The sequence below is a fragment of the Colius striatus genome, chromosome 3 (assembly GCF_028858725.1).
Source record: "Colius striatus isolate bColStr4 chromosome 3, bColStr4.1.hap1, whole genome shotgun sequence".
Classification (NCBI taxonomy): Eukaryota; Metazoa; Chordata; class Aves; order Coliiformes; family Coliidae; genus Colius; species Colius striatus.
In genome coordinates this window covers 45,125,172-45,147,906 of record NC_084761.1, presented here as the reverse complement: position 1 = coordinate 45,147,906, position 22,735 = coordinate 45,125,172, and the positions used below count along the sequence as shown (strand labels likewise).

At 42.0% G+C, this 22,735-nt stretch overlaps 1 protein-coding gene across 1 annotated transcript; it reads right to left on the bottom strand.

Annotated features, from left to right (window-relative positions):
• Nucleotides 1-1,076: 1,076 nt before the first annotated feature.
• Nucleotides 1,077-22,636, bottom strand: LOC104550272 (sodium/hydrogen exchanger 9B2). The gene is made up of 12 exons (XM_061993178.1): nucleotides 22,300-22,636; nucleotides 19,719-19,806; nucleotides 17,964-18,144; nucleotides 16,756-16,926; nucleotides 13,682-13,824; nucleotides 12,146-12,273; nucleotides 10,531-10,706; nucleotides 9,887-9,993; nucleotides 8,635-8,784; nucleotides 6,678-6,786; nucleotides 6,331-6,467; nucleotides 1,077-5,458 (listed from the first exon to the last, which is right to left on the bottom strand). The coding sequence occupies exons 2-12, from the start codon at nucleotides 19,794-19,796 to the stop codon at nucleotides 5,225-5,227; spliced, it is 1,614 nt and encodes a 537-aa protein (XP_061849162.1). The 5' UTR covers nucleotides 19,797-19,806; nucleotides 22,300-22,636; the 3' UTR covers nucleotides 1,077-5,224.
• Nucleotides 22,637-22,735: the final 99 nt, after the last annotated feature.

The following is a 22,735-nucleotide window of genomic DNA, read 5'->3' as shown; positions in this document are numbered from 1 at the left end:
CACATTTGTAGTATGTGCCTGCAGTAGCAGCACTCAAAGACGGTTCCTTTATAGAAAAGACATTTTAGTAATTTCCACCAGACAGTAATTAAGATCCCAAGCAAGATAAATGGCCATTCCTTGCATTTCAGAGTGTGTCAGGGTAATACTGTTTCTCATGGCCACAGAATTTTATATAGAAAAAAAATTTTAAAAATTACTGATTGGTTCAAATTCTCTACCCAAAATCTATAGAGACGGATCTAGCTAAGAACTGGACTGTCTGCAGAGCCCTGGATCTGGCCAACGACAGAGAGTTGAACCAATTACCTGCTAGGCTGTGCTTGGTCCTGTCTTGCCGCTGGGTGACTTTCCTAACCTATTTTTGAAGTTCCACACAAAGGGATAAATTTGCTCCAAATGCTATGAAGACCTAGACTGAGGCAGTAAAGCAGGTTTTCAGAGGCTTGATGCAAAATCAGGGGAAGTTGAACTTGGCATTTCATGCCCTGCCTTTTTACTCCACAAGAATAGTAATGTTTACCTTTTGATGATGAATTTGAAAAATAATTAGAATACAAAGGCACTTGTAAAGTGAGAGAAAAGTGTCTGACTTGTGGCAACTGCTAGACAAAGTAAGTGTAATGGAAGCACAAGTGGCATAAAATCTGACATCTTACCCTTTGTTTATTTAAACTGTATCATACATATATTGTTTTGTAGCTGTATTACACTATGAATGTGTCTCAGTTAATTTTAGACCACAGTCTAGATTCCCTATAATGCTCCATTTGCTTGAAAAAGAAAAGTAGGATTATAATGACATGATTACTGCATCCCCTGGCCTGTGCCACTCCCTGCTTCCAGATGGCCAATTCCTGTCATTCCCCTCTGGTGTCTGCTGTAACTGCCAGGAAGGTGCTGTGCCATCAGACCCTTCCTCTGCAGAGGTTCTCGTGAATCTTCTGGAATTGCACACACATACTGTGCTCAGTGCTCTCCCACATTGTCATGATTTAGCACAGCAGCACCACGACAGTCTCTCGCTCGGTGCCCCCATTCACCCCCACCCTCGTTAGGATGGCAGAGGCCCCAGCGAAATGGGAGTAAAAAGACAAGCAAGGTTGTGGATTGAGACAAGGGCAGGGAGGGCTCACTGCCAATTATGGTTCTGGGCAAAACAGACTCCAGTACTCAGAGAGGAAAGTAGGAAAGTTTATTCTACAAGAAACAGAATGGAATAAAAGCAAAAAGGGAGCAGGATGATGAGAAAATTACAACCTGCACTTAAAGATCTCCCTCCCCCATCCCTCCTTTCTTCCCGGGCCCAGCTCACTGCTCCCCATATCTCTACCTCCTCCCCCCTCAAGAGCTCGGGGGGGGGCAGGGAATGGGGAATGTGGTCAGTCTCTCACAGATGGGCTCTGCCACTTCTGTCTTCTCAGATGAGGATGACTCCTGGCATTCTTCCCCCGCTCCAACACGAGGTTCCTCCCCCGGGACACAGTCCTTAACAAACTTCTCTGGTGTGGGTTGTTCCCAGCAGCTGCGGCTTCTGCAGATACAGGGTCCCTCACACGGGACTCAGTCCTTGGTGAATATCTCAGGCGTGGATTCTTCACCACGGTTGCAGTTTCTGCAGTTGCAGGGTCCCTCCCTCAGGACAAGGCCTTTTCTGGGCATAAGTTTAATGAGCTGCTTTGTTGTGGGTTCCTCCCCATAGTTACAGCTTCTGTGAATATTGGGTCCTTTCCTTGGGACACAGCCTGCTCTGGCCATAGTTTTAATGAAGAGAATCAGTGCCCCTGGCTTGGGGTCTGCAGTGAAGTGGTTGGGTCTCTCCCACAGGACACGGCCTCCTCTGGCCATAGTCACTGTCCCTGGCTTGGGGCCTTTAATGAAGTGAATCGCTGCCCCTGGTCTGGGGCCAGCTTTAGCAACATGAGTCTCTACCCCTGATATGGGCTCATTATCAAAATGAGTCTCTACCACTGATGCAGGGTCTTTAAAGAAATGAAAATAAATCTCAGCTTCACCAGTTCTCTCCACCGAATGCAGGGGAGTCTCTGCTCCAGCACACCTCCTCCTCTCTTTCATCACTGACCTTGGAGTCCACATGGCTGTTTCTCTTCCCACTCCTTGCACGACCACCAGCAGCCAGAAGAAGGGACAGAAGAAGGAAGGAACGGGAAGAAGGAGGAAGCAGCCTCCTCTTCTGGCTTCTTTTTAAAAAGTGATCGTGGAGGCGTCTAATTGGCTCAGCCCCAGCAGTGGGTCTGGCTCAGAGCTGGGGAGAGTTTCAAGCAACTACTTACAGGAGCCATCTTTACAGCCCCTTCCCCTTTACCAGAAAAGGCTTCATGTCAAACTGTGACACGGATTATGCCTCATGATGTCCACATGACAAGGACTCCTGGTTACAGCTTATTGCACATTGTGCTCTCATTTTTGTTACTGCAAATAAGAGACTGGCAGGGCATAAAGATTTTGGTGGCTTGAATTTATGCATTACTCATGGATGTTTTGTTAACAGGGAGACAGTCTTAAATGTCCCAACTTCACCCAAACTGATAAAAAGTGAAATCGTATCCCTCAAAGTTAACTGCTGGTTAAAATCAGCTGAAATTGTCATGATGTTTCTTTAAAAACCCCAATGTTGGGTTCTTAACCCCCACAGAACTTTTTATGACAAGATGCAAGTGTTTTGTTCCTTTCTGGGAGGCAAGGAGAAGAGGATTATACAGCATTAACGGTTTTCACTTTAGAACTGCAGGTCTGTGTAATAGCTTTGACTTGATTCTTTTGAAGATCTAATAAAAACTAGGGGACAGAGACTTGTGAGAAACATCCACATATGGTAGCGAGGAAAGGAAAATGTGTTCCATTTTGCTTAGACTGGTGAACAAGATGACAGTTTTCACTGGTGTAGCTATTCAAGCACTCGGAATGAAGGGAGTGATCCAATGAATAAATTTAGAGTGCACTAAGTTTAAGGGAACATGATCAATCCAATTTATGAGATGCTGTCATGATGGTGAGCGAGTATTGGAAGCTATCGTGAACAAGGGCTGTTTGTCAGAGGACTGCCTGCATACTTAAGGTTGTGTTCAGATTTAAAGGGCTCTAATCCTCACTTGTCACGCTTCTGTATTGAAAAGACTCCAAATTTCACATAGTGGTCCATCTCTGCACGAGGATTCTATTTTTTATAAAACTTAAAGTGAACTATATGAAGTTTCCACTCTGGTAAGTTGTACTCAAGTAGAATTATTTTGCAGGCAATCATTGATGAACTGAACACCACGTTCCCTGTCTCATCAGTTAGGTTTACAGACAGTACAATTTCCAAGTACAATAACCTCCTATTAAAACTACTCCACTTTGAGTTAGAGTGTCTGCTGTAGCTGTGTGAAGTAGGCAGAACAGGCACAAAAGTCAATGACTGACACAACAACCACTACACACAGGACCCTAACCATTCATTAGTTCACAGTTTGAAAGCATCTTCTTTTCTGGTTAGGGGACAAACATGAACTGAACTAAAGACTGTACATTCCCCAAGGAAGCAGAGAGAACAGCAGTGTATATAGTAAGAACGTTCATGTGCTTGACAACTGTTATGGGGAAACTTGCCAAAGTATCTCCTGGTATTTTTTATCACTGTGCTGGAATTGCAGGCTCTGGACCTTAAATTTCTCAGGAAGCTGTCTTTTTGCCTTGGAGAGGAATACATATACAAAGGCACATGTACTGAGCTGTAATCAACCTGTACACCAACAAACATGTGGACGCTGCAAATATTACAGTTTCAGATAGTTTTCCTTTAAAAATGTTTTTTGTGTTGCATATTAAAGTGTAAAAGCTGAAATGAAGTTGATTAATTCCTACTGATACCAAAAAATATTTAGATACATCCAATATATTTTACACCTGTAAAATGAGTTCAGTGAACTGTAGTGCAGAAAACTGCAGGGAGACATTGTCGACCTCAATTACAATCTAGCATCCTGACTAAAAAACAACAAAAGAAAACCTCCAGTTTTGGAGAGACGCTATACTGAAAATATGAGAGGCCTCCACTCTCCCTTGGTCAACCCAGTCAGCCAGCTCTAAGAAAAATCAGCACTAACTGGCCATATTTTTAACAAATACCTGGTTTTCTTTGCTGCGGTTATCCAAATGCAGATGTGAGAACCACCTGATCGTGGCATTTTCTCAGACAGATGAGTATTAACTTAGGACAACACAACAGGAGATCCTGGCTGACCCATAAATCTTGTTTTGGGAAGAGGTCTGCTATTGCTGAGTTCCCCAAAAGGAGGGGGACAACTCATTGCCACCTTGACTTGCCTTGTCAGAAAACCCCACCTAAGAAGAGCTCTCCCTGCTCTCTTACAGCAGCCAGCACCAGAATATAGTCACTCTCAGTGGCCAAAGAGTTGGCTTTCCCTCCTTTGGCATCATGTTGTGCGAAGGCTGAGGTGAAGAAGCAGCCATCCCAATCCCATATAACCCTTTCCCAGTCTTTGTATGCTCCTTACAACCCTCATCTCATTTTCAAGATCAGTCCTTTTTTTCTTCCAGCTCCAGCAATGCCCATTCTACCAGTGTCTGTGATGGACCCAATTGTTTTCTTTCAATGCGTAAGTGCCACTTGCTGTTTGTTGCTATGAGAGCTGACAGTCCCTTGAAGGCACAAATGAGTCCCCAAGTTGTGAGGAAGAACAGCGACAGGAAAAGGCAAGTTTTAGAACTCAAATGAGGAAGGAGAAGGAATCAGCAGCCCACAGCAGGACTTGTTCACTGTGTGTCAGCAGTCTCTTATTCAGTAGTTGCGTTCTTTAAGCAGTTGAACTTGCCATCGCATGGCCCAGTTTCAACCATCAAGATGTTTTCTCCTTAGTCTCCATTTTCTTCTGTTTATATTCCACCTCATGACTTCACTCTGTGCCTGAACAACTCTGATCCACTCCCTGGCCTCTCACCCACACATTTCAAGCAACTGTTGACTGCTAACTTCTCCATGAGTCAACTGCCAGGCCAGCCTATTCACCGTGTGTTCAGCTATTTCATCTCTTAAAGCACCATCAACACATAAAAGTATTTTATAAAACTCCACCACATCTGCTTTTAAAATAGCAGATGTAACTGATACTTTGATTCCCTCCAGAAAGATGACAGACACGCTGTGTTTACTCAACAGAAGTGTAAGAGCTGAAGGACCATATTCCTGTGCACATCTGTCTTACGAAGGTTCACAGGCCTCTGCTCCGGTATCAGCACCCTCCTCATCCTCCTTGCAATCTGTCTGAGCCTTCTGCAAAAGTCTGGGCCCTGCCAAGCCAATAACCAGGGCTCCAATTGGAGCAGTGATCAAGATAGCCAAGAAAGCTACAGTCAGTACATCCATTCCATACTTTTCTAGTTGCTCATTCTGATGACTTCTTGCAGTATCCAGGGCAAGGGAACCTATCGCAGCCTGCAGGAAAGAAAACATTGCTAGGTGGAGCAACTAACCTTTAGCACTGAAAGATGAATGAAGGCACTAGTCATCAGTCAACATTTAACAGAAATTTGACATGTTTAGTATATTCAAACCATTCGTTTCTGGGCAGTACATAGAAAATTAAATGTTACGGTACACCTACAAGAACAACTTTCACCTGGCTACACTTTGAATTTCCTAAGCTAGCGGCTTTATCTGTGTGGTTCCCTCCTGAGAGGAACACTGCTTAGCTGCCGTCTTATCCACATTTCTGGAGGATGTGTGATTAATGAAATGGGCCAGTATATTATATACTGCAGCTGTTAAAATGCGACACTTTGAGAATGCATTCTGACAGCAGTCACCCAGTAGCAGCTTCTGAAAATTTAGTTCACAAGTCTTGCAATAATCCTTGCCTGTTCAGATTATTAACTTTTGATTGAAAGTAATCATGCCATCGAGGCAAGAAACCAAATGACTTAACGATCACCGAAATAAAGAAGCAGGAGTCAGTCTGTTCCTGCAGCCACCTCATGTGTAAGAGGGAAACGCTTTTACTCTTGAGAGTTCTTGGAATCTGTATATAAAGGCACAAGAATCTGCAATAGCTGAGAAATAGTTCAGCTTCCTATGCTATGCTGTCATAATTAAGAGTATGACCCAGTATGCAAGCAAAGCATCTTCTCACAGAAGGCTCTCCACGTACTTTTCATCAGTCTTAGGGTGGTTTAGAGTAAGAACTATCTATATACTACACTCTGCTGTTACTGAGCTTGATCTTCTCCCACTTTATTGCTGTGCTAGTTATGAGGAGCTTTGCTAAGAAGAATAGTTTTTTGCAATTTAAGTGATGTTGGACCGTTTACCTGGACAGTGGCTTTGGGAATCCATGCCAATGAGACAAATACTTTCTCCTTGAAATTAAACCCAGCAAAACACACCATCAGGAACGTTGCTGCAATTCGCACAACTAGGGCAATGCCTAATGTAGCAACACAGAGGCCTGCAACAAAGACAAACAGAACTTTTGTGCATAGGTGCCTGAGGGAGAATAAGCCATCCTATAACTGTTAGCTTTACAGTGGGGTTGTTTTGGGGTTGTTTTTCTTTTTTTTTGGAGGCAATCAGACATAGTCTCCTTTGCTTTAGATTTCTTTATAGAGATTCTTTGGAAGCCAGTAATGAAAGTTGGATAATTAGTAAATGACCTTACCAACAGTTTCAGGCCTAAGAGACGTAACAGACACTTCTGCTCCAATTAGACCAAAAAGGAAAGGTTGAAAAATATCCCATGCAACTGCAACAATTTTTTCTACTTCTCTCTGAAACGAAAAATAATCTGTAAATTCACAAGAACATGTCCCAGCAGACACAACGTTTAATTAATTGCAGGACAAAGTGAAAGTGTATCATTGTCCAGAATTGCTTTTCCTTCTTTCACCTAGTATTAAAAGACTCAAAATCAGTTGTTCACCTTTTGAAGGTCAGAGTGTATCTAGCTCTTCTAGTAAACAAATGATTGCTGTCTCAAGAAGAAAAAAATCACTGACGTTTGAACAGTAAGAAAGCAGTTTGCAGACAAGAGTAGGAAAATAGTGATTTTCAGTATTTAGGAAGATGCAGTTTGAACAGCTTTGCCTTGAAGTTTCTGAGCCTTTGGGAGCTGCATGCTTAAACACGTTCTTCCATTTGTATCTAAGCAGAATCAGACCCTCAAAAGTTTCAGTCACAACCTAACTCCACTCACACTGCACTCAGAGGCCTATCTCCATGTGAGGAGCAGCGAAGTTAGACTGAACGAGTCTGAAACCCCATATTAGTAAAAAGTGTTGAACATCACTGTGTGAGGTACCATGGAAGGGCAAAGCCACCTTTTCTCCTTATGTTTGAACCTTAAATCTAACAATGTTCCTAAAACAACTGCTGCTGGGATAAATGGGAATCTCCCAATTCAGTGACAAGGTACACATAGCACATCTATAGCACTTCTTTTTAAATTGAGTTCTACAACACCAAATGCACCTTCAGGCTGGACTGTGTGGATTATGTAAGTGTTACTTAATCATCAGCCCAGGGCCTAGACATTGCTGTTCTCTCTGGGACTGACCCTGCAGCATGTCTCGCTCTTCAGTCAATGGAATGGTAGATGACTGTAATACAACAACTTCTGTAAGCTTAGAGAGAACTAGGTGGAAATGTGCAAACTTCTAAACATTTTTCTTTATTTGCCTCATTTATGATGTAAAAGCTTTTCAAAAGAGAGCTTTATCAGTTGTTATGCCCTCAAACAGCTAAGTCCCAAGGTAAGTTTTTCTTCTTTTAAAATTGGACAATAATGTAATGTTTTAAATAGAAACCATGGTTTCTTGGTCCTTGTTTTAACAAACCTTGAGATTTTATTGAAGTCAGGGTCTAGATGGAGATAACAATGTGGACTTGGCTACATCTAATCCCCTTTCTTTTCTCTTCTCCCACTGCATGTCACAAAGCTACAGCTGTGGAGGGAAAGATGCCCTTAAAACATGAAGTGCACAAGGTATCCAGCAAAAGAGGCTGTGAGGTATGCCAAGGTACAGAAATGCAGCAGGGTAGCAGCAGGTGAAGAGAAAGTGACTAAAAAGCAGTCTTTTTAAAGTTTTTTGTAAGGACATATAGCACCATTTACTGCGGGCACCCTGCTCACTAATTCATGCAGAATACACTGGCTGGAATTTGGAAAAGATGAGAGAGGATGTTTTTCATTTCACTCCCCAAAACTACAGGGAACAGCCTATATGCACAACCATATTTTGTAAGCCTTGCTATAAAGTGACTGTGTAAGGTTACAGACACTCACCCAAAGCTGGGACATAAAGCTTTGGATTCCTAGTTGAGTGCCTTGACAACTAAATCTCCTTTATACAGCTTAAGATGTCTAACAAAAGCTTGTGAGCTTTTCTTTGTCAGTATGTTAGGCTCTGTATCCGTGTATAGTCAAGTACTGGTGACCTTCTGTCATGCTAAATGTTAAAGACTTCCAAAGTAAATGTAGAATGTTTTGGTTTTAACCCATACACCTCCTAAAGCTTCATAAACGCAACATTACCAGTCCTGGCAGAAATTCAAACTCCTGTCAGGTTGTACATTCAAAGGAGTTTTGGTATGGTATGCTTCTTTATGTAAACATTCACCTTTTCATCAGACCATCCCACACCTGCAACAAAAGCTAAGACTAATGTGCAGAGCCCTCCTGATCCGGGGAAGCCAAAGTAGATGCTGCCAAAGATGGCAAACACGGACAGCCCAAGTATAAAGTATGTTCTCTTCCATGCCAGAGATGCCTGCAGCCAAGGAACGAGACAAACAAAAGAGTAAGTTTCTTTTAGAAATGGAGGAAAAAAGTTATTTTTGAAAATAAGAATCTGAAAACAAAATGTCAGTAACCACTACGAAAAAATCCAAGCTTCCAAGGGAGACTAGAACTGCTCAGTTGCACTGAGGTGGTTTCTTTGGACTTTGATTCCTATGAGATTTAAATTCTCTGCCCATCCAAAATCTATTGCCAATAGGCTTTTTGTATCACAAGGAACACGATGCTCTAACAGCCAACACTGCTTCAACACTGTGGTAACAGGAGTTTCTACCTGTACAGTCAAGTACGAGAAGTCTACCCAAGGAGAGGTGAAATCCTTGCCGCTAGATGTTTTTAAGGAGATCTCAAACAAACATTTGCCAAGGACAGTCTAGTTTTCTTTGATCCAGTTTCACAGCAGGCAGTTATGTCTCTGCCATTGTTCCACATTTCTATGTACCTTATTTAATAAAAAGCAGCTTTGATCCCACTGAGGAAAATAGATGCTTTGCTAATTGACTGCAGTAGTCCAGAGTGTATCTACTTTCTTATGTGATTTTCTGGTCACTTAATTGGCTTTTGATCGTAAATTCATCTATCACTTTATTTAAGCTTCATTTTTATTGGAAGTAACACATTCTAACCAGTGCTAATGATATGTCCAATCACTTACATCCTATAATCTGTCCACTTTACTCATTTTTAATCTTAGACCTCCTGGAGACATCTTATAGAAGTAAACAAGTCACACATCAATCTAACTGATGATGATTTTGCTGTCTGAAATGCGTATCAGACCTTTTCTCCTTCACACGTGGACATTTGCACCACCTTCAATAAGAGCATGATGGTGACCTGGGTTCTAAATTCTGCATCATGAAGGACCAGGAGGTCATGCATTGTTATGATTGCAGTAAACAAGCAAACATCTATAAAACACACCCTCACTTGATAGGCTTTGCCATCTGGAAGCACCTGGCGCTGTATACGCACCTTTCCTCAAAAACAGCTTCAAATGAAACCTGGAAATTAGTAACTTCAGAACGTCAAACCTTAGCAAAGAATTTCTATTTTATGAAAAGGCTTTTTACCTGATCATGGCTTGGGAAATATCGAACAAACATTCCCAGAATCCCCCCAGCTGCCACTCCAACAGCAACCTCCAGCACTCCACGGAGCACATTGTACAGAGTAGAACCTATTTGGCAAAGGAAAAATAGGTTCAGTAAGCCATACACAGAGACTTCACACACAAACCTCACTGGATTTACCAGCGTAATTCCAGGACAGTGTCTGCTTTAAATTACTTGGGGGCAAAGGGGTTCAGGAGGGAACCTATGGACCTGAAAGAACTAGACAGTACAATCTTCTGTCTCTGAATGCTCCTGCCAAGAAAGCGTACCAGAGAGGCCAGAGAAAGAGCCACTGTGAGAACACTGCTAAATCCAGGGAAATTTGAAAATGTGTTGGGCATGCAGGGACCAGACTTGGCAGCTCAGGGATCATACAGGGAAAAACGTTCCCTGAAAGCTGTTGTGACCTACAACTCAGAGCAGAGAACGTTAAATCAAGGCTTTTGATCACTGGTAATTTCCCTCTCACTATTCAAGTCCATACATGAACTTTATAAGGAGATACTGCAAAGTAACAAATGAGTCAGTCATTACAGAGCACACGTTCTTCAAAATATCACTGTTTGTTCTGGATTTCACCACATACAGATTAACCAGCATACCCGAAGAGAAAGCCATCCCGAGGCAAGTGTTGAAGCCTGTGATAGCCAGAATGTCATCAACGCTGCCGGCTGCCATTAGCAAAGTTGGGACACCTTTCTCCACCCCGTATCCCCCAGCTTGTAAAATCAGCATTGAGGGAACCACCACAGCAGGGGAGACTGCACCTAGAACAAAACTGAAAACACGTAGGTTCAGCCTCTCCTAAAAAGAAAGCACTGAACTAAACTTCAAAATGTTCTGACCCCAATTCTTTCAAAGTATAAATAAACAGACCTTTATATGATGTATTTTCCTTACCTTTCCTCCCTGCTAATTACAAGCAGGGATGTTTCCATGTAGATTTGCAATCAGCTTTTACTTCCTGTTCAACTCAACAGTATTAAAAGTAAAGGGTTCCACAGAGTAAGACACTGCAGGCCAGTTGTGCTCTCTTACATATGCCTTGATTGTCCCATTTAGGAACCTAGTCTAGACATGCTTATGACTGAGTAGCCCAATTTCTTCTCATAAAAATCAGTATGCATCAGAGGAGGAAAAGTTAATCTGTCTTGCTCCAGTATATAGGTCTGAACCAAGTCTAGCAGTTTAGACAGAATGAGATACAAAGGTTTTCCTCTTCAAGGGTATTACTCCAGAACATAACATATTGTAGTGGGTCTGGGATGGTAGTGATTTTCCACAGCAGCTCCTGCAGTGCTGTGCTTACTGTTGATATCAATATTATAACTACTGCTCGCACAGCATCAGGGCTGTCCCTCCAACATTCCTTCCCCACCTTCACCAATAGCTGTGGGTGAGCACAATCTTGGGAGGGACCATGGCCAGGACAGCTGACCCAGGCTGACCAAGGAGATATTCCATACCATACAATGTCATCTCAGTAATATAAACTAGGGGAGAGGAGCAGGAAGGGGAGGCAAGGTTCATTTCTGGCCTTTCAAAAGCAACCGCTACGCGTACTGCAGCCCTGCTTCTCGGGAGGTGGCCGGACATCGCTGCTGATGGGAAGTAGAGAGTAACAGCTTTATCCGCTTTTGCTTTGATTCCTGCGCGCGTGGCTTTGCTGTTTCTGTATTAAACTGCTTTTATCTCAACCCACGAGACTCCCATCTTATTTTCTCCCCTTCCCTGGCTTGCTGAGGAGGTGGGGGATAGAGCGGCGCGGTGGGCACCTGGCATCCAGCCAGGGTCAAACTACCACACATATCCTTATCCTTGACTTGTGACAGGAAGACTGTCCTACATGCACCTCCCTAGGAGGAAATTCTGAATTCTTGCATGAAGACTCTCCAAACTGTGGTATCGTTTTCTGTCCCTAAAAGCCCCACTGTGTTGTGGTTAGTCTCAGGATTTGCATCATCCTTCTTCATGTGCTCAGAGGAAAAAAAACCACAGAAGAGTAACGATACACCTACTCCGCCACAGCCCAGAAATGTCACCTTTAAATTAGCCACAGAGCCAGACATGAATAGTAAGCAAACAACGATGGGGACTAAGCACAGCTTCCTAACTGGCATTAAACTTGGCAAACTGGCAAAGAACTGTACCAGGATCCTTCAACTGTAGTATGAAAACAAGCACCTTTGTCACAAAGGAGAAAAGAGATTATGTTACCCCAGTATAAATCCCCATTTCCATGGCAAGTGCATGAACAAGCAGGCAAGAACAGCAGCTGTGCACGTTTCTAAAATGCACGGTCCAAAAGAAAGCCGTAAACAGACTGCTTTGAGCTTCTTCAGAGCCTGCAAGATACAACCACATGCAGACATTATCATCAGTAAGTAACCTTTGCTTTACAGAGAGGAAATACATTTACAATCCAATATGATTTATTAGAAGAATCCTCTCTGAGCTGCAGTACAGGATGCAGTACAGCTTTATGTCTAAGCCAGAGATAGTCTCACACACAACTGGACTGGAATATAAAATTCCAAGTGTGGCAGTGAAACCCACTGAATCTAGGTTCAACAAGGTTCCTGCATGTCACAGGAAGGAGGGGCAGAAAATTCTGCTCAGGTTCTTGTGCAGAGCAAATTACATGTGAGAGGCTGGGATCCCTTTGAAAAGTGCACCCTCAACACAGCTGACACATGCATAATGAGAACGTTTGTTCTATACACAAAATATTTTGCTATAATTCCTCAAGTTGCAAGAGCCCTTTCTAAAAACTATACCAAAATCCATGGACAAATCATGAAGACTTGTAGAACTACATAAACTTGGCACAAGAAGCCAAGCCTCTCTCTCATTCAGCTGTCTCCTATTTGTTATCCAGAGCAGATTAAGTTCCATTTGGCTCAGCAAATTATCACCAAAAAATATCTAAAAGAGAGCATTTATTTGTAACAGCTGCCTTTAATAGTCTAAACATGACTAGATACTGATAAGAAGAAAATGATCAATGAGTTACACATATTACCAGCTCAGTTTAGCCCAGCATAATTGGGGCTGAGAATCACCACAGCAACTGAAATGTTTTGTCTTCACAGCTTCAATTACATGTGGAACAACTGTAACTGCATCAAAGCATTGCTACATACAGAATCCAAATGACAGTTTCAATTGCCACATGGGAGGAAACTGAGTCAAAGATGAAGTTTCCTCAAAACTAGCTACACCTGACCTAAGTTTCATGTAAACTTTAAGCAGTTTAAGCAGTTCCTTAACTTAGATAGAGGCCACTATGGTACAGCTTTACTTTGGCCAGCTGATTTGGATCAAGCAAAACCTGGTTAAAGGTTTTGTGTCAACAAAAACAACATTACTTTTCAAGGATTGAGGTCCCTTCCATTACTTGTTTTAGTTTGCCAGTGTAAAATGACAGGGTGGTTGTCAACAGTTTTGTAAACTCTTCCTCACAGACCAAGATGGAGCACATGTCCTCAAAATGTTCTGCTCACTTCTGTTTCTTTAAGGCGAGAGGTGAAAAGAGTAATAAAACCCAGTTCTTTGAATTGCTGCCTACTCTCCAAATCCAGCTGCCAATAGTAACGTACATGACTATACAACAGAAACTGTGCTTTCCGTAATGATCTAATTTGCAGATCCTCTAAGACTGAACAGTTCAATACCTTTAACAGAATCAATTGTTCGATTGGTTTTTTTATAGCTGCTGTACATTTTGCCTCACACAAACGGCTGGTGCCATACCTCTGGATCCAGGCCAAGTCCTGCGCGTGCCAAGATAATGGAAAGCGCAACATTCCTCAGTGCTGCAGACCAGCGGAGGTTTATCTGGACTATATCGCTAATGAATGGGGTATTCCGGATTAGGAAACCAGCAAGTAACATCCCTTAAATGAAAACAAGTAAGCTCCTGTCAAATGATTTGGTTTATATTTCATGGGGAAAATGCATAGCATTCTTAAAAATAGATACCCACATTATCTGTTCACGAGAGACAAATAAACAAGCCATGTTCTGAATTCTTAGCCATGTTTAACAATGGAGCCTGAGGCATGGCAAGAGAGATGCACAGTTAAAGCAATGATAGTTGCCTAAGAATGCACCAGGTCGCCAGTGAATAAGTCCTTAGGATGCTGACACACACCTTTAGTGCAAGTCAACAGAACTCAGCTTTGTTCACCAGGGGCAGGTCATACTCACCATAAGCAATGGCACCTCTTCATCCTTAAACGTATTTTTCTTATTAGCTTGTTTTAACATGAGAAGAGAAAGATTGTCTAATATTGCACACTTATTAAAGAAGTTTGGAAACTGTTACAAGTCCTCTTAGGTGTAAGAGACAAAGGTATTCCAGGAACCATACATAATTTGTTGGGAAATATAACCTAAAACAGCTAATTATGGACACAGTTTTACAGTGCCCTGGCAACGTGATTCTTATGCAAAGGAGGGGGGGGGAAGGAGGAAAAAGAATCAGTAACTTGATCTTATTGTCTATTTAAGCTACTTGCAAGACCCAACCTTTTGCAAATATTAGCAAAACTGTCTAATCAGAGACTTCCTGCAAAGCTGTCAGAACTGTAGTTCTGGAAGGATACAAAGAAGTACAGGAAAGGTTGACTTCAAATACAGATCTGCAGAGGTTCATTGTAGGTCCTGAATGATTTAACAATATATTTCTGGGGTATAACTTTGTATTAGCCATGTTAAGAAACGGGAGACAAGAGAGACAAAAAGTAAACAAACACTGTGCTCAGGTTGGCCCCAGCTTGATGTGAGCATTGGCTGTGGACTTGATTTGTCCTGGAACATTCTCAACTTTTGGACGTTGTTCTTCCCACCACCTCCCAGAAATAAAAACTGTGGCCTGATTGATCCGCCTCATGACAATGGTATCAGCTTAGCACAATGACCACATGCTCTTTTGCAGTGCTTGTGTGAGCCCCAAGTCCCTGGACCTAGATCTAGCAATCTACAAAGCAAAAAACACCTCATTGTTCTGCTCCATGTTGTCTGCTGCAGAAACCTCTCTGCAATGGGTACCTAAAACATACTACATGACTGTTTCAGTAGCAATTACACTCCTTTTGTCCTGAGACAGACTCACTATAAGGTCAACTACACTTAGCACAAGTGGACGTAAGAGTACAAGATTTGCATTTTTAGTGTACAAAATAATATTCTAAGACATATATTCATTGAAAATATTCTATGACTATATTTGAATACATTCTGAGATATTTGTCTGTCTCTTCTTCTGACTCATGGATTTCTCCAGTTTTCCTTTAAGACTGGGGATCTGAACAACTCCACCCTAGCCAACTTAACAGACATGCGCTGTCCTGCTTATGCTTCTGTTTTTCAGTGTGTGACCAGCAGTTCCATACTCAACTCACAACTTTTAGGTATAGGTGTAATTAAAAAAAAACAAATGGTCAGAAACTTTTTTTTTTTTTAAAGGGAGGCTGTTTACCTCTAGAGAGTAGACTCCCTGTGTGTTACATTCTGCATCCATATTATTGCATGCATCCACGCTATATGAAAAACTTGCCTCCTTTGAATCTCTTCTCACCTTTGGAACTAAGCGGTGCAGGACCGCTTGTGCTGCCTGGTCGGGGCCTTAGATGAAGCTCCCTGGCCCTGCTGGAAGCAGCGCTGCTGTGTGAAGCACACGACCAACCATGCAGGTTACAAAATCATATCTATGCACTACAGGCAGGTAGTTGTAGCCCGCTCTGTCATGAAGTTTTACTGTCTCTCGACAGCTTGTTTACGCACGTAGCGTGGTAAGGGAGGAAGTTATACAGCTGGTGAGAAGAACCCAGAGACGATGACATCATGACACTTCACAATATTTTGGTCTAACCAAAACGTCCTCTAGAAAAGAAGTCTGAAAAGGGTCTGATGATGTCAGAATTAATCTGATTTTCATCTCCCATTTCTATTTTGTATTATTATGTAAAATAAAATAAAATGTTGATATGAAAGACAGCGTTATGATTTCAAGGGGTAATGGGAAAAAGCTGGAACACAAAAAGTTCCATTTAAACACAAGGAAAAACTATTTTACTGTGAGGGTGAGGGAGCCCTGGCATCAGCTGCCCATGGAGGGTGTGGAGTCTCCTTCTCTGGAGGTCTTCAAAACCTGCCTGGATGCGTTCCTGTGTGACCTGATCTAGGTGGAACTGCTTCTGCAGGGGGATTGGACTAGAGGATCTCTAAAGGTCCCTTCCAACACCTACCATTCTGTGATTCTATGACTGACTCAAACTCTCTTCCAACTTACTCCTTGTGGTGAATTTATTTTCTTTGGTTTCAGTTATCTTGAGATAAAGGAAGAAGAAAGAAATTGCTTTGGATTACTGGTAGCAGGGAATTCCTGTAGTGTTTTGAGAGTAAAACATTTTCTTTTTGCGAGATACCCATGAAACAGCTTAGCAATAATTTCTCTATGATTTAATTATTCTACTGTAACAGGAGGTGTACATTAGGTCTCCTGTTTGCTGATATTAAACCCAACCTTTAAGAGATTGTGGCACAGGGGGCTGAAGGACAGTAAGCTTTGAACCTGTAGGTATATGGTTCTCTGGCCCCCAAAGAGTTAAAAAGAGAGCTGCAGTGACATACAGGTAATCTCACTTGAGCCTGTCTGGGGAATTTAGCACCTTCTCAGAGAGGATCAGATAAAAGTCAACCAGGAAAAGCAAGAGATTTGGAGTGTGATGCAGTTTGTTTATTCCCAATACAAACATACCTACCATGCAGCTACTACTTGGAGATTTAAACAATACAAGAAGAAAAGAGGAAGGATATCTTACCCAGAAGAGCAGGAAGAGGGGGTAGTGTTTGTATTTTAATGAATCCAAAGATTTTACCTCCAATGACAGCAAAAAAATAAAGAAACAGAATCCCGAACAGATTCCCACCTGGGAGACACTCGGTCCCAGTGATGGACCAAACAACAGCCCAAACCAGGACCACGAATGCAACTGGAACAAAACAAAAAATAGTCACATTTAAGCATCTCTCGGCAACTACTTTGCTATTAGAATTGAAAGAAGAAAATCTAAAGGTCATGTCTCTGAATAGCCTGAAGTAGTACAGATACTTTCCTTGCTACAGCAATCAGAGAGAATACACGAGGTAAAAAACATTTCCTGAAAAATATTACAAGGATATTAAGTGAAAATATTATAAAATATGTGAAAATATTATGATTATTCCAGGTTCCCCAGTCTGTTCTTACAGCTATACAAGAAGAACGGGCATGTATAGACATAAAAACAGAATACTGAAGGACAGGAAGAGTGTGTTGTATAAATCTCTCTTCTCATAAGAAAATGCACTGCATTTTCAGATTTATTGTTCTTAATCTTATTTGAGAGCGTGAGGTGGCAAAGGGAAGACCAGTATATTTCCTATAAAAGCCTCAGAAGCCCAAGTGGGAGAGAATGGAGGTGAAATGCCTTTTGCTAGGAAAAGTCTGAAATAAGTGGTTAGCTAGGCATTCTCTTCTGTGAGCCTTCAGCGTAGGGCAAACCTTAAACAGAAGGGGTAGTTAGGATGCTTGGCTTTGTAAGCCTGGGGTATTAAGAACAAAAGAAGGTATCATTGCAAAGTCTCATATTTGTTGACTTAATTAAAAAAAAAGTGCCAACTGCTGTTTCTAATAGAAAGCTGAAGTAGCCACTGTGATTATAATCACCTTCATGCTCTCACACCAGAAGGAACTATCAACATGAGAATTAGGAGATGTTTATTCTGGTGAAACAAATTTGCAATGCTAAAACATATCTACCATGTTAAACACTAAGGAGAGGTTGGAGGGATAAAAACTATACATTCAAATCTTTGTTTCACCTCAATACTTCTTTTTCTGCTAAAACACTGAAACAGAAGTGTGATATGTAAAACACAGCTATTTCCTATAATTATTTTCAAGGACAACGAACAGGTATTGTCACTTCCAGAGAAACAAGTATCTCATTTGTCATTTTTTATTTTAGTTAAGCTCCCTCTTACATACCATTTGTCACTGTTCGGGCCAGTAAACCCTCAGGAGGGCAAGTACATATTTGCCTCCATGTTCTTGCAGGTACTGAAGACCCTGCTGTTGGTTCTGGAGGTTGCTGAGCACAATTCAAGAGAGCAGTTTCTTCTGTTTGTGTATTCCCATCAGTGCCTTTGGCATCTACTGTTGGTCCCTCCTGAATGAAAACAATGACGTTCTCTCAGAAGTAGCACCGAGTACATTTGAGGTAGTAGTGCACAAGATGAGAAATCAGCTGGCACGTACTAGATCCACACTATCCACAGGTGTCTCCATGAACTAAACGATTACCGTAGGAATGTTGCAGCTTTAGTATACTGGGGATTTCTGGTGATGTCTTTGTTTTTGCAGGGGACAAAGAACGGCATATGAGAGGCTGCAGGACATTTGCTTTTTTATCTCCAACTGACAGATCTCCCCTCCCAATACAAATAGCACCTGTTCAGCAATGATCTCAGCATATTTGATGAAGAAGTAGTGTTAACAGGCCAGGTTCAGCTTGTCTTGCAGACAAGTTAAATTTTTATTCATATTTTCTACAATTTGATAAGGTTCTGCTGCCAGGCTAGATTTCACAATAAATGATTAGCATTATCCCAGTAAGACAGTGTCTTTAATAAAACTCCTCAGTAGCTTTTGTTGCAAAGCCTAGAACCAAAATAAAAAATCCCTACTTATGATTAGACAAAGATGAAAGAAAGAGAACAGCTGGCCAGTGCAAGCAAGTATTACTCACATGATCCATTGCTGGAAGGCTCAAGCTGGTAAGTCAAAGCAGAGATGGAGAAATACCACCCTGGGAGTTATTTCCTTGAATAATTGTTCCTTGAAGCTGTTCTCTTATACTGATTCACCTACTTATCCATATTCATAGCCAAAGGCACTTCTTGACCATTTTTGGACATGTGTCTCACTTTATTTTAGGGTCCTTATTTTTGACAAGTTAATCATCTATCTTCCCTTGTGATTATTCACCTTCATGTCAGCTCCCTGTCATAGCACGGACATGGAATTCTTGTATGTACTGTGGTTTGGCCCTCATCCAGTAACAGTTCCACAGTTCTGATTATTTTTCTGTCTCATCTCTAGAATACATGTATATATATATCTCCCTTATTCAGAGTCACAGTTGGAACACAAATCTCGTGAGCTTTAAGCATGGAGTTATTTGTTTATCTACCCTGTGACTCTGATCACCAGCTACTTGTGTGTGGCTGACACCATATGCTACTTACCTTTACTGTCAATATTATATGTTTACTGTAAATGCTTTTTCTGTTCTTACTTGCATTTGTTACAGGTCTTTTTTAAAGCTGCAGGAGTTTCCAAGAATGCTGGAAAGATACATACAGAAGTAAAAAATACAAATCCCCACAGTTTTACGTTGATATGGAAAGGAAGACGCGCATGACCAACTTTCAGCAAGTGGACTGACAGGCACAATTTGAAAGCAAAGGGCAATTTTGAGTTCACATAATTCTCTTCCACAGCTGACTGTAAAATGTACACTTGATTCCACTTCGAGCTGAAATTGCAACCACTGATTTCCAGCAATCCAACACACCTCAGACTTTCAAAAACTGAACATAAATTGTAAGAAATTCACACTTGGGAGATTTCTCTTTGTATCCCCTTCAGATATAGGGATTTTAACAGTTGTTGGAATTAAAAAGAAAGAAAAAGTAGGGTTCCCTGTGACTAAAATTGTACTTTGAGATCCTGATTAATTACCTCACTTTGCTCATGCATGGGAATCATGCCGTTTCTCTCATACACTGATGGCTCACGATCTTCATTGTCGTTTACCATTGTTACAAACCTAAGGAAAGCAATAAAGGTAAAAAAGTTAGAGAAGCAAATAATACTATTTTCCAGCTAGAAGAGTTCACAATAATGTTGTCTCCTTCCCCATAGATCAGATGACAAAACCTTCCTAGCCCAGTTTGGAATATAATCAGTTTTGTGTGCCCATGTACGTTGCACATAAGAACATGAGATTGAAACTAACCGAACAGCAGCATCAATCTTATAAAGTCAATCACTAAAATAACCTCAAAATTTAAAAAATCTGTCATCAGTGCTAACTTATTATTCCCTCCTTAAAGGTAGGGATGTAATACACATCTGTCTCTTTGTGCCTCCTATCAGCAGATGATGAAAGTTATTTACTCTTAACACCACTTACCAGGACCATTAGCTCTGAAATCGTCCTAGGCCCTGTGTGCCTGGCAGTACAACGGACCGTTTCATAAAGCCAAGAGCAACAACTATAATTTCTCAAGTATACACACCAGAGGACACATTCCTCTAATTTAAACCTGACCAGATCCAGCTTGATTTTCAGGGGAACTTTCAAGAACATAGTTCTGTTAGATGTCACTATTCACAAACACCTTGACTGTGTAGTTCAGAAACAGAACATACCCCTTTGAATACATATCAGAACCATGCACAACTTGCACTCTATATTCAGGTGAGGCTGATAAAAGTGGCTTTCTGTTACTGCTTCTATCCCACAGAGGTATTTCTTGGAATAGGAAATAAGGTCAAAGTTGTCAGTAGATAATAGTTGTATTTACTCAGTCCCCTTCCTGTCCCATAGATACTAACAAGAGATATGGCAGTGTACCATTCCCAGGTTTTTTTTTGTAAAAATATTTACTGTAGTTTCACAAGGTTGAGCTAGAAAGTCACATGCACATATGTGAAGACAAGGCTTGCTAGTGTTCTTCTCTGTTACAGCAAATATGTGCACAGATTCTCCACCAGCTACATTTCAGTGCTAACAGCATTTTCTGGAAGTCTTTTACAGTGCCCTGGCCATATAAAATACCACTCTAGTTAGGCCAGAACTTTTGAGCCAAGAAATTCCTTCCTTGCTGAACTGCTGGATACAAGTCAAGGAGCCAATTCTCACAGTTATTAAGCCTTCAGTTTAATGTTTGGGAACAACTGATACCATGAACAAAGACAGGAGCTACTGTAACACCTGGCTAGTTTTGTTTGAGCTGTTCCGATTATCAAACTGGCTTGAGACATGGCCAAAGCACAGGAGAAGAATACAGAGACATTGGCAAACACTTTCAATGTGTTCTAAGGTAGCAGGTTTTTTTTTTTTACTTTTTAAAGGTAAAGTGTTAATTTGCTCAAATTCCAGTACTTTTCTATATTTTTAATTACTACTTATGGAACCCAATAGTTGTTGGCTCAAAAGTTTTTAATTAAATACTTGATATTTTTGGGGTTTTTTATAGGATTGATCATCCTTTCATTAGGGCTAGGAACCCACAAATGCCAGTGCACTAATTGCAACACAAAGTATGGGCCACCAGTGCCTACCCGTCCTTCCCTTCACTGACTGCTTCCCCAGGGTACACGTAATTCTGAAGGGGTGAGTGTGGGTAAAGGGCAGAAGGATATTGCTCTCCATTCAGAGAGCATAGGAACTCAAATCCACCTCACAATGACTTCAGCTCCTGAATGTTCACAATAGCACGTAAGAAAGAAAAAATTGACTAAACAAGGAAACTGGATCTTCTGCTTAGCAGGAATGGTTTCAAGGTGCGAATGAGGAGTCTGTCAGCGTATGTGCTGTCCTCACCTATCTTGTGACAGGTCTTCACCCTATTAGGTTCTTGATACTGCTACTCTCAAGCAACGGACAGTTGGATTAATGAGAAGAAAGCTTACTTACATGAGGGTGGTTTGGGTTTAGGTTTTGGTTGGGCTTCTTTTTTTTTGTGTATTTGGTTTGTTTTTTAAGATTCACCCCCTACACAACCAATCAGTGATTGAGAAATCACAGAGCACAATTCCATACCACAGAGTTAAGGCCTGTACGTGGAAATCAGCCAGTAGCAGACTGATTTTAGTACCTCCCTCTAAAACATACTTCCTTTATTTTGAAATGAGCAAAGTTTTTATTAGATCCTCTCATTTTACTTGTTTTTTAACGGGCAAGGAGAAGGAAAGCAAAGGAGAGCTGAAGAGATGAGTGACAGGGCAGCATGTTGCATGCCTCTATTTTTGGCTCTAATTGCACTGATGACTGTCAGCATTCTGCTTTTTGCACATATGCTACAGAAAGGAACTCGGATAAAATACCACAACCACTGCCACAGCAACTAATGTTCAGAACAAACAAATAATAATAATAATAAAAGATAATGCAAGTCACGCATCGTCATCCTTCTCCACAAAAAGAAGTTAGGTAAGATCTGATGCAATCTCCTCCCCCACCTGCCCTAGCAGCTTCCCGCCGGCAAAGGCAGCTAACATAGCTCAGGGGACTGAGAGAGGGCAGGACACTTACCCGGGGGATGGCAGGAGTAAGGGAGACGGACCTGCTCCCGCCGCCGCTCCTCACAGCTCGTCCCGCTCCGGCTCCGGCTGCGGCTCCTCCTCCCGCGCTGCCGCCGCGGCCCCTCCTCTACAGCCGCCGCTTCACCAGAGCGCCAGGAAAGCTTCAGACCGGAGGCTGGGAGGTCGGCCTGGCAGCCTAGGTGTGTGGGCACTGCGAGCGCGGCGCCGCCGGGCAGGGGGCTGCATCGTGTGAGGCGTGGCAGGCCTGAGCCCGCGGCATCCATCCGCCCAGGACGGTGAGCTGTGTCTCACATAACCAGCCTCTCGCCGCCCACGTCATTTCACTGCAACCGCACCCGCAGGAAAGGCAGCGCGGAGAGCAGCGTTTCTAATGGGTGCAGGCCGTTGCTGTGAGAGGTGGACGTGAGGAAGCTGCACACTGGCGT